This window comes from Copadichromis virginalis, linkage group LG7 (assembly GCF_057382275.1).
Source record: "Copadichromis virginalis isolate Kocher_CV1m ecotype Utaka linkage group LG7, C_Virginalis_male_GT1.1, whole genome shotgun sequence".
Taxonomy (NCBI): domain Eukaryota; kingdom Metazoa; phylum Chordata; class Actinopteri; order Cichliformes; family Cichlidae; genus Copadichromis; species Copadichromis virginalis.
In genome coordinates this window covers 28,251,817-28,267,794 of record NC_140624.1, presented here as the reverse complement: position 1 = coordinate 28,267,794, position 15,978 = coordinate 28,251,817, and the positions used below count along the sequence as shown (strand labels likewise).

At 37.9% G+C, this 15,978-nt stretch overlaps 1 protein-coding gene across 1 annotated transcript in view; it reads left to right on the top strand.

Annotated features, from left to right (window-relative positions):
* The window catches only part of cadps2 (Ca++-dependent secretion activator 2), a 194,142-nt gene extending 178,731 nt beyond the window's left edge, over positions 1 to 15,411 (top strand). The window contains exons 25-27 of the mRNA XM_085462837.1: positions 2,385 to 2,492; positions 14,109 to 14,213; positions 14,860 to 15,411. Coding sequence (XP_085318963.1) covers positions 2,385 to 2,492; positions 14,109 to 14,213; positions 14,860 to 15,030 — 384 coding nt within the window. The 3' untranslated portion in view covers positions 15,031 to 15,411. The remainder of the gene's footprint in view (positions 1 to 2,384; positions 2,493 to 14,108; positions 14,214 to 14,859) is intronic.
* Positions 15,412 to 15,978: the final 567 nt, after the last annotated feature.

The following is a 15,978-nucleotide window of genomic DNA, read 5'->3' as shown; positions in this document are numbered from 1 at the left end:
AGGGACGATGTAGGGTCATAAAATGGGACTGTGCATCAGAGAGCCAATGCTAAAAGACACATCAAAGGTAAAGGTGGGGATGCAAGTGATATCTGACAAAACTGCATTTCTGAACTGAAATCAACAAAAACCACAGAAACAGTTGCAAAAATAGTTTTGAAATATATTTGCATCAGCATGGGCATGACCTCAAAGTGTCTGCTTGTACACATCAGAGACGATACTCATCTGAGTATCATCTTTTACACTTACCTCCCCAGTCACTCTAGTGCCTTATGAGAATTATGACAGGGTTGTCAGTCAGTGGGCTTGGGTAACTTCTTCAGGATGATTATAACACTCCATTCTCTTCTTTTCATCACACACAACAGTCCCCCTGCAGCCATGTGACCCCACTTTAACCTCTTGTGTCTGCAGGTTTTCTTCTTCAGTAGTCTGTCTGAATTACAGCTAATCGTCTCTGACTGACCCCAGTCTGTCATTCTCTGATAGACCTTTGAAACAACTGCTGAGACAGTTTTTACCAGAAGACATTCAACTTACCAGAGAGGTCACATTATCTTCTTCTAAGAGTTACCGTCAAAGTTGAGAAGCTACAATAATCTAATGACTGCTTGATTTTTTTTCTCTCTTTGGAAAATCACTTGAACAATTAATTTGTCATTTAAGTAGTTGCCAATTAATTTACTGTCAGGCAACTATTTGACGAATAAGTTAATTATTTTAGCTTTGCTGCTCGGGTGTCTGTGTGGGCGCGTGTGTTTAAAAACAGGGATGTATGCTTCATTTGCATGGACCGATGCAGACAAATCACTAAATTGTAATGTCAGGCATAACCTTGGAGGCCCTCACAACTTTGCATATTTTAAAATTATTTGAGAGAACAGTGTGACCTTGTCTGGACTTTGTCCATATTGAGGCTCTTGAAACTTTGTGATATGATTTGATGACTTTTATGCTGTCTTTGATGAAATATTACAATTATAAATATTGAGTCCATATCCAACCTGCCTGTTGACTTTAAGTGAAATCCAGAAGGTTTCTAGTTTTCTTGTGCAGCACAGAAAACAGAATGACAAGTCTCCTCTTGGGCCTAATGCACGTCAGCTCAGAAAACATGGCTGTGAAAGATGTCGAGGCAATTACTATTGGCATTACAGGTGTAATATCTCTGGACAGCATGTCCAGGGCAGGATTTTTTTTTCCTTTTTATGATTGAAGCAGCAGGTAACAGTTCCTGAGTGAAAACAATTGTTAGGCTTTGCTTGTAATTGTTGCAGAGAAAATAATTTTAGTAAATCATACACTTTTTATTCACTTCAGAATAAAGAGTACAAGCAAGAGTTTCCAGAACATCTGCGTTTGTCCACTGTGTCAGCCGATCATTTGGAAAGGCACAGACGTATAGAAGTTTTAAATGTGAGAGAAAGACTTCTTGGCTAATGTCAACAGCAGCACAGATTTGTATTACTGAAAACCTGACAATCTAAATGTATTATTCCTGGAACGTCAGTAAGCTGTATTAGCCATTAGTAGTCAGAGTATCCAGGAGAACAGTGGGATGCATGTAGTAGTGCTATTTATTAAGTTAATTAAGGGAAAGTGTTCAGTCGGGTTCAAGTCTGTGCTCTGTCGGGGCCACTCAAGAACATTCACAGAGTGGTCCAGAACCCACTCCTTTATTATCTTGGCTGTGTGTGTAGAGTTGTTGACTTGTTGGAAAATGGTCTACAGACAGTAACTTGGTCTCCATGGCTTGGTTTGTCCTCTGACATGCACTGTTAGCTATGAGACTTTACATTGCCCGGTGTCCTATATGATATATAAGTGCCTATCCAAGTCATGTCCAGTCAACTGAATTTACTACTGGTGGAATTCCAGTAAAGTTGTAAAAACATCTGACAGATGATCAGTGGAAATGGGTATTGTGTGAAGAATGTTGTGGTCGGAAAAAAAAGAATTTAATCCATTACAAGAAAAAGACTGTAAGGTGACAAAATGTGGAACAATTGAAGTGGATGCACTGTGGATCCAAAGTGACCAAACAATCAAAAGATCAGTGCATCAAGGTTTATTCACTAAGAGTATTAGCTTGCATTGCTATTTGTTTTCACGCTGACAATAGTGTTTGGATGTGTGTTCCACCTCGCTGCATTAAACACTCTACATTTCAGAATGTGTGAAGACCTCATCATGCACAACCAGCCGAGTATCTGCAGATTGCAATCTACCATTATTTTTTGAGTTATTCACATTTAATGCCAGTTATGTCTCGTTACAACTTTGTGCTAAAAATACTTTTTGTAACATTGTTTGACATTGTATTTTCATGCTCTACCATCCATGAGTTGCCCTCAGGCCTGCCTTTGTCCTGTGTCCTGCAGAAACCAAGGATGGATCTGGCTGACACTTACACTAGTTTTGTACGACAGAACCAGGACATTCTGCACCGTGGTGTCAGTGATGAGCTCTACATTGAGACCGTATTTGATGTAAGTGCAAGTACTGTTTCCAGTTTGCTGAAATTATGCTCATATTCCTACGTTATTGTTATACATAACTTTCTTTGTTAATCTGTAATTCTGTGTGCAAAAGCCTAAAATAGCAAATTGGTCACGTAAGTACATGTAAAGAAATTCTTTTAAAAATTAGTTTTATTGTTGTGGTTTTTTGTTAGTTTTTCTTTCTTTTTCTTTTTCTTTTTACCAGGATCAGACAAATCCTCTTACTTTTTCTTCATTTAAAATCAAAATGCTCTTCTGAAAGAGTATGCTAAATGATGCAACAGTCATAGATCTATTTGCATGTGATGTAAAAATTATGTAAAAACATTTAAACTATAAATGTAGCTTTCTGTCTTGGGGACATAGTAAGTTAGGTCTAACATTCTCTTCACTATTTCACAGCCAACAGTTGTTTCAGCAAGAATGCTAACGCTTCAAGCAAATCAGCAATAATAAACACCACTCCAAGCCAACTTGACATTTACAAATTTGTTTAAATTGCATACATAGCACAAAATCATAGTGAAAGCAATATCTACAAACTTTACATTGTAAGGTCAATATCCAATAATATTCTCCAAAATTGAGCCCATTCCCTTTGGGCAAGCACTTTGTCATGTTTTAAGGTTTTAAAGGCTTTGTGTGCCATTCAGCTCTTTGCACACATGTTTCTGCTTCATGTGTCTGTTCTTTAAGCACATGCTTTACCTCTGCTGTTTTGCCTGTCTCTTAACTTTCTGTACATTCCTAAAGAAAAACAGGGTCAAGAGTGATGAATTTGTATCTTAAAAAAATCTATTTTTTATTTCTTTCAACAATTTCACTTGTGGGATCAATAAAGTATCCATCTTTCTATCAGGAGAAAATGCTTTTATTCTCTGTTCAGCTGTCACTAAATTGCTGATTTGAATTTACTCTCAGACTTTGTTTATAGAATCAGTTTTTTAATTCCTTTATGCACCTACAGTTGTAGAGCTAGACAATTTTTTATATAGGTGGAGTACTTTTTTTCCATGGCAAATTGCAGAAGGCTGAATAATACATTTTTCAAGTCAGTACTTTTGGAAATAAAACCTTATGCTCTTGAGTGTAGAAATTTTTGATGTAACATTTCCACTGGTTAAAAAATGTAGAACTGTTTCTACTTTTTTTTCCTCTTTTTATTGTTGACAAAGCTCCGAGATGGAGAGCCAGAGGGAAAATATTTTATGAAAATGGCAGCAGGATGTATTTCCAGTTCTATTTGTAAGTGAAGAGTCTCCTAACACACTCCATAATTGGTTGTATGAAATGTACAAAAAAGACAGAATTTTAATCTGCACCCGGGGCCCCCTTGGGCCACCACGTGTTTCTATATGGCGCCACTTACCTGATTAATTTCTTTCATTAACATGAATACTGGGAAATGGTTCCAGTTTGTTTCGGTCTGTTGTTGTTCCTGTGGGTGTGATGTTCACACTCACACCATTGGACGTAAAGCTGCTTTCAGGAGCTGTGTTGTGCTCTGATGGTTAAACCTTCTTCAAAATCAGTGTTGTGGTCAATAATTCAGAATTGAACTTCAAAACCTGCAAACAGTTGATACTCTGCTCTACCACCGGTGGCACACAGAAGTGCTCGCTTAATCACCAGTACCACCGAGAAAACATCTTATTCGTTCCAAGTTCTGTCAGCATCCAAACAGAAGTCCCAGAAAAATGAGGCAGCTTTGTGTACATGTCATTGTGGTTTGCAGGTACACAGTAAGTAAAACTAGATTCCTCAAGCTCAGTAACAGGCAGCATAAACTAATCATTTCAGTTTGTTTGATAAAGACGCACACAAGTCTGCAGCAACGTACAGGCTTAGAATTAAACCCTTAGCTTTCAGAAAAAAACGTTTATATTTTGATATTTGTTCTCCGATACTCTTTGACTATTTGTACCATTTATGACACGTTTATTATAATAACAATTTTTCCCCTGGTGATATAAAATTAACATGTGATGTATTTCATTTTACCAGTGGCAGGAGCTGCAACTTTCAAAAAGCAAAAAACATTTGCATTAATGTATCCTCAATGTAAAGATGTAAATTTGGCTAGTTCCAAAAAAGGAAGAAAAAGTGTATGTATGTATGTATACAAGCATGCATATGCATATATATATATATATATACACATACACACACACACACACACACACACGTAAACAAAACAGGCCCCAGTACCTGTTACGGCGGGGTGCGCCGATGTGAATGGAAACAGGACCCAAAAGCAGATGCTGAAAGGCGGAGTTGCTGGCTGAACAGAAGACGATCCTTTATTTGGATGTTGGCACACGAAAAAGCATGAAGCTATGAAAACTAAGAAAACTGTGAACACTCAGAAAACTAAAGGACTAAGAAACTCAGTGAAAATGCGATGACAAACTATGAACACTGAGTAAACTATGACGAAACACTATGGGGATGCAAACAGACGACCTGACAATGACATGCAAAAAACAGAAGGCTTAAATACACACATGAGGTGATCAGGGGAAGTGGAGACACACATGGGAACACAGCTGAACTTAACGACAGGACAGAAGGAGTGAAACTGAATACACTGACCGTGAATACAGACTTTCAAAGTAAAACAGGAAACATGGAGATTAAACAAGACACGTGAACCGGGGAGACGTAGTACAGGGGAGATGACATAACTGACAGCATGGACTTGACAATATAAGACACGCAGACATAAACACACGAAGGGCAAGGGAGACTTAATACACGGGTAATATGTACAAATGGCTGGACTGCCTTAGTGACCCTAAACAAAGAATAAACATCAAAATAGGCTAAAACACAAAACACTGGGTCGCACGACCCAGGACCATGACAGTACCGAGCCTTGTGAGGCAATGTAATAAATGTTACTTCTGGTTTTCTAAATGTAAATGCATCTTTGTAGAGAAAAAAATGGAAAGCAGTTTTTGTTTGTTTGTTTTAAATAATGCCTCACTAACCTGACTGTGACTAAACAGGAACGTACTCATTAGAAATACTTGTAACTGCTGTGAATCCAATTTGACCACTAATTCTGGGGTTCTCAAAACATTTTATGCTCATCTTTCAAGTCAGTTTGTGGTTGATATTTTCTGTGCTTTATGTTGTTGTGTAAAATGTTTAATTACAGACAAAAAGTGGATTTAATATGCACACATAAAGACATGCAAACCAAAAACCAAAAATAATTTTGAATAGTATCTGATCTGTTCATAGGAATCTTATATATACAGTAAATGCTTATAAAATCTCTACAAGCAGAGCTCACAGTCAGGTGTTTGCACACACTGATTCTCCTCTTTCGAAGCAGCAGCAGGTTGCTTAGTTCCGAAAACACTGACTGCTTCTGTTGACCTGTTTATCACTTAGAAAACATCAAGAGCTTTTGGCTTGCTCTGCTGGAGCCAAAAACACTTTCACATACCCAGCTATCCATCCGCCTAATCATCCCTCTATCCCACGCTGTCCGTTTTCATAACCTACCGCCCCCACTTGGATTTAGATTTTTAAGAATATTTTAGCAGAAAGTTGTCAAACACGCCTCAGCTCGCCATCATTAGTTAACGCGGCAACTCAGACATGGCGGTTCAGACCTTCATACACATTAGCGGCACGAAGCTGAGCGATGGATTTCTGCCACCCACCGCCTCCTCCGAGAGTTCAGAGTGTTGTGACTGAGGCTCGATCTGCACTGGACTGAATTTTGTGTGTGTGTGTGCGCGTTCGTGTTTGAAAAAGGGAGGTCGAGGAGAGTAAGTCTAATAGAGCTCAGAAGCACCCAGTCATGCGCCAAGAAGGAGGTGACAGCGGGGCCTTGAGGTTTCTCCACTCAGCCCTTCAACATGTATCTCACATACACACACACACACATATGTGTGCACATGCATTTTGTGTGTAAACAAAGAACCAAATCCTTTGTTCGACAGCAGCATCAGACCTCCTGCCAGCAGCAATATGGGTATGCGGTTTCCTTGTTTATATAGAGCTTTGTGAGTCAAAGGCAAATTTATTTACATTTGCCACACCTTTTAAACAAAAGCTTTGTCAACACTGATGGATTTAAAGAAGAGGAAGAAAAAGGCTATGAAAGCAAAGAACACCAAAATGAAAAGATGGGGAATCAACATGAACTGTAAACACACTTAACAGTTTTTTTCCCTTTTGCTTGTGCATGCAAACATCTGTGTTTTTGTGTACAAGTGCTCATCAGGGAGCATCTGTGTGCATCACACACACACACACACACACACACACACACACACACACACACACACACACACACACACACACAGTTCTCTGTTCTCGACTTTAGGAGGGAACAACTGACAAACCAAGGACAAACCTGGATACAGTTAAAAATTTATCTCAAAACAGGCTTAATTCAACCTCAGATTTATCCTTCAAAACAAGATAAGATGTTTGAGATTCTTTCTTTTCCCCTTATTTCTGATATTAGTTTCAGTTCAGAAAGAAAACAAAATATTAGATCATTTAATTCTTATGTGAGAAAACATAACATATATTTGTTAAGGAAAAAAGCAGAACTCAACAATTGAAACAAAAAATAGACCCAGAAATAAAACATCTCCGGCATTTTATATACAGGAGTTTACAACTTTATAACCGAGGAACATTTATTGTGCAAAAGTGTGAATATATCTCAAATGTTCAAATCTTTTTGGCACCAGAGAAGCATACACCCATTTCTTCACATAATTTTTACAAGACCAATGCATACCTACTCGTTCCCCTATCCTTCCTGTGCTTATTCCCTCCATCTGTTTTCACTCTTATCCTCTAATCATCTCAATTAAGGACCTTCTTCATTCTCAATTTCCATGATGGTTAATGCGGTTTGCAAGGAAACCAGCAGGCAGCTGATTACTCACTCTAGAAACTCGCCTCCCAGACACTCAAATATACGTTTCCTTGAATGGAGGAGGAGCAGAAAATCAGAGGGTGTCATGCAGTAATTTGAAAATCCTCAAGCATTTGTTAATAATGAGTACAAGGCTGATTAGGATACTATGTGAACTGCAGCATTTAAAAAAGATTGTGAAGGAAAAGGAGGAAGAGAAAATAATAGCAGGATAGAGAATGTGTAAAAAGTATGACAGCAAATTTTAGGAATCACATAGGAGCTGTCAGAGACGGCATAAGGACACAAGCAGACGCACATAAATGAGTTGATGCAAACTAAACTGAAGAATGATGTGCTACAATTTAGGTTAAAAAAAACACATGCTTGCAACATTTTTTTAAATTTAATTAGTCCAGAATAATAGAGGAAAAAACAGCGTAAATAGTCTGAGCTGCAGAGAATAAGCCAACAGGAATTGCAAATTATTGCAAATGCATTTAGCTGTGAGGCAAAGCAGCCATACATCAGTGGTGTGCAGATGTGTGTTAACATGTTAGCAGTCACCAGCAGCACGCGGTGACTTTTACAGAAAGGCAGTCAGCACATATAAAACTGTATTTTTGGAAAATTGTGCATAAAGTAAAATTAATTCAATTAATCAATTTTGTTCAGCATCATATTCTATAAATCACACGTTTGTACCACAAATCTATGAAAAAAATCTGATGTTCACGAGCTCAGAAACATGGGCCTTTTTATATATTATATTGTATATTAGTAACAAAAACTCCGCTGAATTAAAAGGCTTGAGCAGTATGTACCATAGTTAACTATTAATATCTACAGGGAGAATTATGAATGAAAAATTCATCTCCTCATGCTAATTTGTGTCCATGGGGTCTCATTTGTCAGAAGTTTGATTCTAATTATTAACTCGATGCTGTAAAATCGGGGTACAGTCGTTCATCACAGCTTGGATGGCAGCAGCAGTCACGGAAAAACTTGCCTCTGTTTGGGAAGCGCAGATACAGCAGTGATTCTGAGAGGAGGCCCACAGTTTATTTTCCAAAACCAGGACTGGGCTGTTTCAAACTGACAGCGAAAAATGTTTTGCAGTAAACTGGACTAATCAACAGAAGAACCTCAGGCACCGTTGCACTTTTCTGGTAAGTTAAATGTGTGTTTGGGAACTAATCATTAATTAATGTGCTACAGCTAATTAGCTGAGACCATTGTCGGCTGTTGGGGAAAGCCGTGTTCAGTTATTGAATTTGTGCAAACAGTTGCATGTTTCTCTCTCCACATCTGTAAGAACAGTGACACCAGATTTGTTTTTTAAGTGTGGACTTCAGCAACCCGTTATTAATGGTGGATTTAATTAATGCAGGTTTAACAGAAGATGAATTACTGAGAGAATTTAAGATATTCTCACTGCATTCAGCGTTCAGCCTGTAATATCAGTTCTTGCTGATATCCGGTCAAAAACAGCAGATGTCTACAAAATAAAAGAAACAGGATTGCATGGGCTCAAATTGTGGCAATAAATATTTTGTATTTGTAAATCAGAATGCGTAGTTGTGAACTGAGTTTTGTAACGTTGTAAACCAAAATATCAGAAAAATGTATGCTCAGTAAAGCACCCCTCCGACAGCCAAACCCATGTGTTCTCTGATTGGATTGTTAAATTTGTGATTGACATGACATTGACCAATTAGCTGAAAGGAAGAAAAATTGGGTCAAAATTCATACTTGTGAGTTCAAACTCACACACAGCCAGGGAACTTTAGCGCAGAGTTTCACACGTAGTTTTTGCTTTGTATCTGTAACCAGACCTTAACAAAAAAAAGGTGTCTTGTCTAAATAATTTTTTACAAACAAATCTTTTTTACACACAAATTCTCATCTATAGATGCACAAACATAAAATTTTCAGGTATTTTGGTTTACAAGGTTACAAAACTCACAACTCTCACAACAACGCATTTGATTTACAACTACAAAATATTTATGACCACAATTTGAGCCCATACGATTGAAATAACCAAATCTAGCATTTATGTGCTAATGCCAAATGGTAGCATTTGGCATGTTAAGTCCAAATTTGTTTCATTTTTCCATTAAATTTTTAGCACTGACTCTTTGCATTTATCTATGCATTTGATACAGAGTTTGTTTTAAGTACTCTGGTTAAAACGCGATCTGAATTATTCTTATTGAGGTTCTAATTTGAGTTCACCAAGTTACATGTGCAGTACTCTGCACAGCTTACTTCCTTTGGCAGAAATAATATGAAGCATTAATGTATGTTGTCCAGTACTGAGGCAGCTGATCAGAACACCGCTGATCATGCCTCCTATGTTATGTTTGTGTTCCTGCAGTAGCACGACTGAAACTGACTGGAAACCTGCGACATCATCTTTGTCGATCTCAATTTAAAAAAAGTAGCAGCGAGTCAAAGGTAAAATATTATATTGTATAATTAATATATTGTATTGTTCTACTGTTATGCTGATGTCAGCACATCAATAGAACAATTAAACTGAAGAATGGTAAGGGAAGATTCCGAGGTGCATCAAAACAAGGTTTCAGCTTCAAGGGATAAACTTTAGAGTTGACAGTTTGTGATTATTTATTTCTCTTTGTGATTACAGGACTTGCACACTTGGATTCACACCTTGTGACAACAGAGAAATCATCCTATATTCCCACTCTTAATGCTGCATACGTATTCAATATTAGAGTAAATTTTAAATTGATCCAAAATTCAATGATGAAAAAGTATAAAGACTAAATTACCTTATTGTGCAATGTGGTCGCACAAAAGACAGACATCCATGTAAGTATAAAGAAGCATAAAAAAGTAACTCAGTTTGGTGTTTAGGAAAGCTGCTCATCTCGCCAAATTACAAGGCAACTATTGTTGTAATTAGGTGCTGTCTAAGTAAAACTGAACTGAATGTAGTAAGCTGCATGAAGAGGGCACGACATTTTCTCTGACAGCATTAAATAAAACCTGATTAAAGATAAAAGGTCTTCAATTGTATTTTCAACTGAAAACTTTAATCTGTAATTCTTTCATTCTGTGTTTTGCTAATAGTGTATTATTTCCCATGAGTGTGAGTCTTATGTTAAAATCTAAAAATGACAACATTTAATTTCTAGATAATTCTGATATTTGCAGTAACTCTGGGCCTCAGTGTAAGCGTGCAGCTGATTTCATCTGTCCTAAATATGATAACAAAAACTAAGGAGGGCTGAATCATTCAAACATATAGACTAGGAGTGTAACACAGGTGTGTAGCATCGCTAACTAGCTAGCAACAAACCTGTAGCAAAGTGTGTAAGCTTTTTATCTAACTTTTGGCCCTCTCAATGGTGAGACCAAAAAAATCATTTGCTTGAGCTGCCAGTTAAGGTGGTTGAGACATCCATGACATGTTATCGATGAAGTGGCTCAGGGATGGAGGAGAACCCTAGGCAGGCCCTCGACCTACTGGAGAAATCTCGGTTACCTCAGTAATGCCTTGGGTACCCCCTTGGAAGAGCTGGAGCTGGGGGTTGGAGGTTCGGAGGTCTGAGCATCTTTGCCTAGCTTGCTACCGACATGACCATTCTTCCAGAACCGCTTGTAAGGTCAGAAAGTGATATTGCACAAAAAGGCCTGACTGTGCTCTAATTTATCTCAAAGGTATTGTCCAAAAGTGGTGTTCAGGCCAGTCAAGTTTTCGCATGTTAAACTCACTCATCCATGGTCTTTACAACATTGTTTTGTGAACTGGTGCGCAGTCATGTTAGAACAGATGGAGGCCATCCAAACTGTTCCCACAAAGTTGGAAACATGAAATTGTCAAAAAGTTCTTGGTATGTTGAATCCTTAAGAGTTCATTTCACTGGAACTAAAGTGCCGAGCCCGACTCCTGATTATTAGTTGTTTCAAAACCTTCACAAGTTTTAAATTTGCAGCCAATCGCAGAGCCAGCCAGCCAGCCTTCATTCAGTCTGTTGGTGTCACCAGCACCAATGCTGCTCCCCAAGAAGAACCGTCATCATCTAGTCCAACAGTAATGTATACAGCAGTGCAAAATTTAGTTCTCATTTGATCAGCTTACAGTTATTTTTAAAAATTATTTAAAGATAAATTATTTTAAAAATAACTATTTAGGTCTCCCATCTTCTTGTGGTAAATCGATTGGTTCTCGTACAGTGCTTTTCTACTCCACTGCAGCACAATTTGGCAAGCTCATTTTTGCAATGTAAAATTCTTGATTAAATAAGAAGTTAATTTTCTTTTAAAAGCATATAATTTTTCACCATTTGATTACTTTCCAGATGAAAAGATAAGACTTTTAAAGAGAGAAAATGCTTTAATGCAGCCTGGGCAGAAAAATAATCAAATCAGGAACGGTGACTGAACTTAAACCCTAATTTTTAAGTTTGTATTTTGTTGCATTTCCTCGAGGCTAAGCTACTTAGACTGAGTGAAAAACTTATTACTTTGGTATAATTGGGAGCCAGAATGTAGGAGGTTACAGGTTGCTTTCACAATAGAATGAATCAAATATTTGCATGACAGCTGCGTAATCATGGATGTGTTTTGGCTTTTGTCAAGTGTGTGAAAAACCTTTGGACTGTTTTTCTCTCTTAAATGGGAAGGTAATTACAGTCCTTGCCATTGTATAGAATTAAGTCAGCGGTGATCTCTCAGAGCAGATCTGAATATACGGGTCATTACTGTGTCAGAGCAATTTCCGCAAGTATTCTTGTAAGACTGGTAACTGAATAAAGCCACCCAGTGTGTGCATTTTACCAGCAGCATTTTGAATGTTTCTGTAAGTGAGGATTGCTCTTTAGGTGAGAAAAGGTGTGTTTGATTTTCCTGCAGCTGTGGCTTGTTGGTGGAAGGTGTGAAGGAAGATCATTTAATGAACATTACAAAGAAGGAACCTGATTTTTTTCCAACTCTTTGAAGTTCAAAGCAGAGCCCTGAACTCTGTCCTCGTATTCAGGACTTCACCAGTAAATTGGTGCCTTTGAATAAATAAATGTTTTACCCTCTTTGAGTTTTGCACTTTTGTTAGCACATGTCCTTTGACCTTACATTGTGGTGTTGCTAGCTGAATTAAAGCAAGGCATTTTAGATCTGTCAACAAGCAAACGGCTAACACGTAAACTAATCTGAAGGTGAACACACAGGTATGAAAACCATAAACTGTTCTTGTTCAGAGTATCTGTAGCTAAATTAACATAGTATAGTTTTTATTAGTATCTTTTCAGGGGTTTGGCTGCAACTGAAAAGAAAAATGTTTAAAGATGCTCCTCAGAGTATTTTCTTGGCCTTATTGACTTCAAAAACAGACTTGAAAAAGCTTTCTCCAGGAATGTGCTCTACCAGTCAAAGGTCACTTTATACATACTACAAAATCCAGTACACAGATCTTCACATGGTTTATTCATTTTAATGCTGCAAAGTCATGTACGTTTGCAGTGACTTTGTAAAATGTTGCATGTTTTATAAAGTCCTGTGCGTGTTTGTACATTGACCTACAAAAAATACAAGGAATTACAATAGTTCAATTGTGAAGAAACAAAGGCATGAATAATCATTTCTAATTCCGATTCAGTAGAAAGCAGGTGAGAGAGAGCCTGGAGGTGCCTGAGATGGAGGTATTCTCTGGAGAGAAGAGGAATAAAAATCAGTAGGAGCAAGGCAGAATACATGTGTATGAATAAAAAGGAGATAGTTGGACAGGTGAACATGCAAAGAGTCGATATAGTGAAGGCAGGTGAGTTTAAACATTTGAGGTCAACCTTCCAAAGCAAGGGGCAGTACACAAGAGATGAACAGGAGATTCCAGGCAGGGTGGAACAGGTGGAGACTTACAAGATGGTAGTGAGACCTGCTATGATCTGTGGTTTGAAAATGGTGGTGACACTAACAAAAAGCTAGGAGACAGAGCTGGAGGTGGTAGAGCTGAAAATGTCAAGGTTTTCCTTGGAAGTGGTCAGCATAGAAGGGATTAGAAATGAATACATCAGAGGAACGGCCTGAGGTTGAGCAAAATTCGAAAGGTAAGGCTGAGATGGTTTGGACATTTGCAGAAAAGGGATGATGGATATATTGAACAAAGGATGCTAAATATGGAGCTGCCAAGCAGGAGATGGAGAAGAAGAAAACCACACAGAAGATTGATGGTTGTAGTGAATGATATGAAGAGGACTAGTGTGACAGAGCAGGATACTAGTGATAGGGTGAAATGGAGTCACCCCTATCAAGTCAGGCAATAACACTGAGGTAGTCATCTGATCTCAACCTAATATAGTATGTGTTTTGGTTGTTAAATACAAAAACTTGTGTTGTTCATCAGGTCTGGACTTCATGCACTCATAGAAAGCAAACGATTTTGATCCAATTTATTTAAAATTTTTCAATTACTTTTGAATCTCTGACGATCAGCACTTTGTAGAAAAATGGCTGTAATTTCTAAATACTCAAATCAATGCTTATTTTAGCCCCCTTGAAACAAAGCATTTCTGCATTTCAAAAACATCCTGATTGATTGATTTAAAATCTACTTTTGTCATTGTCCGGTGTTGAAGCAGCCAAACTGATAAATATTTAGAGCTGATAGTTTGGGCCTTCGACTTATCCCTAGCTATTGTTTTCTCTTCTCATAATTATCTTTGTCCTGTTTGGTTTGTTTCTGTTTCTTATAGCAATGGTACACTGACTCCATGAGGGCGATATGTGTTTGGCTCACTGACAGACTGGACCTGCAGCTGCACATGTATCAGCTGAAAACACTCATCAACATTGTTAAGGTAAATAAACGTGAAGTATGTAAGAGAGACCAAGCCTAACCATTTGATAGACAAAGAAGTCCATTTTTCCAAAAGGGATTGTTTGTCATTCAAAATGACCTATTGCGTTCAGCTACCACATTTTAAGCCATCTTTTCTTTTTTAAAAAAAATGGAGTGAATCACCCGAGACTGGCTCCATTCAATTAAAGGAACATCTTAGAATCTGGCTTATTTGTGCAAAAAGAGTCAGATCTGACAAAAAGGGAAAGGAAGAAATAATAAAGACATTGACGTGTCCTTGTAAGTAGCAGTGTGAAGAGGCGGGGAGACGTGAAGGAAAAAAAATGCTCAACTGTGGGCTGTTGTTGCTTCCAGCTCTCTTTGTCTTTTCATTGGTTGCTAATATACAGAGTTTAACTTGAAAGCAATGAGACAATGAATTATAATAGCCCTCATGTAAGGTGCAAACATTATTCCTTGCATGCTATCGTCTGTCGCCCTGGTATGGCACATAAAAGACTGCACGTCCTTGGGCCTCAGTCTTCCTGTTTTTGTCCTTTCGAACAGTGAATGGCACACACCTTATCCTGCTTAATACATTCCAGAGATGGTTTCTGAATTTTTTTTCTATTCCTTCTCTTTTTATCTTCTTCTCACCTCAACAGAAGACCTATCATGACTTCAGGTTGCAGGGAGTCCAGGACAGCACACTGAACATCAAAAGCTATGAAACCATCTACAACAGGCTGACGATGGAGGAGGCTACTGTGGCTGTCAAGGCAGGTGATGGCCTACGGGGCATCAGCACGAGAGACAGTGATGTAGAGGATGACTAAACACACATCTGCACACAACCGGTTACTGCTTGATTATCACCCTTTGTAATGGACATTCAATTGCAGTCTGTGACACACTACTACGCTTCACTAAGTAGTTCACACAAAGCTGAAAGAATAGTTAACAGATTTTTTTTTTCTTGTACTGTGGCTGAAATATTGCTGTGGTGTTTCAACAAAGACAAGTTATCAATTAGTGCTAGATTGCATTGGCCAGAGAGATGCTCTATTCTGCTGTAGTTGTTTTGCTAACAGCTCATCAACAACTGTTGACGCTCTTGGCATTCAGAAACCTCTAAGTTTTGGTTGTACATCTCCATGGTATTTTCTCCACTGTTTCAGTTCTTGTCTGATTTACAATTATATACAATTTATTTCTATAACATATGTGCACATGTTGTGCATCACTATGTTAGAATTCTTGAAATCAGTAAATAAAAAGACATAAATCTAAAGTAAATGTAGTGAGATGCAGTATTTTTTTCTGAAATGTAATAAGGTACAAAAGGGGTCAAATGGGTCAAAAATTAGATGTACAAATAGACTCAAGGACAGCTGGAGTTTTCAATGGTGGTTTGAGGGAAAGTATCTCAAAATTTTTAATCCTTTTGAGTCACACCAGTTGATAACGTACCAAACTTTCTATATTAATAATTTGCAAATTTGGCATATGGAGGGGAGGGCTAAACACAAAAAATACCTAATGAGAGCTTATCATTTCCTTATAGCTAAAAATTGGTTACTGATTCCCCCGTTTCCACTACATAGCCAAGTTTGAAACTATGGAGCTTTTTAGCCACTACTGATGAACCATCCTGGTAGGTATAGTTCACTGCAGGTAGCTGTACTATATAGTGTTTATATGTAATATAGAGTTTACACACATTCACACAAATATGCAATATGAGATGCTATGAGTGTTTTCCAGTCCACCTCATGATAGAGTTA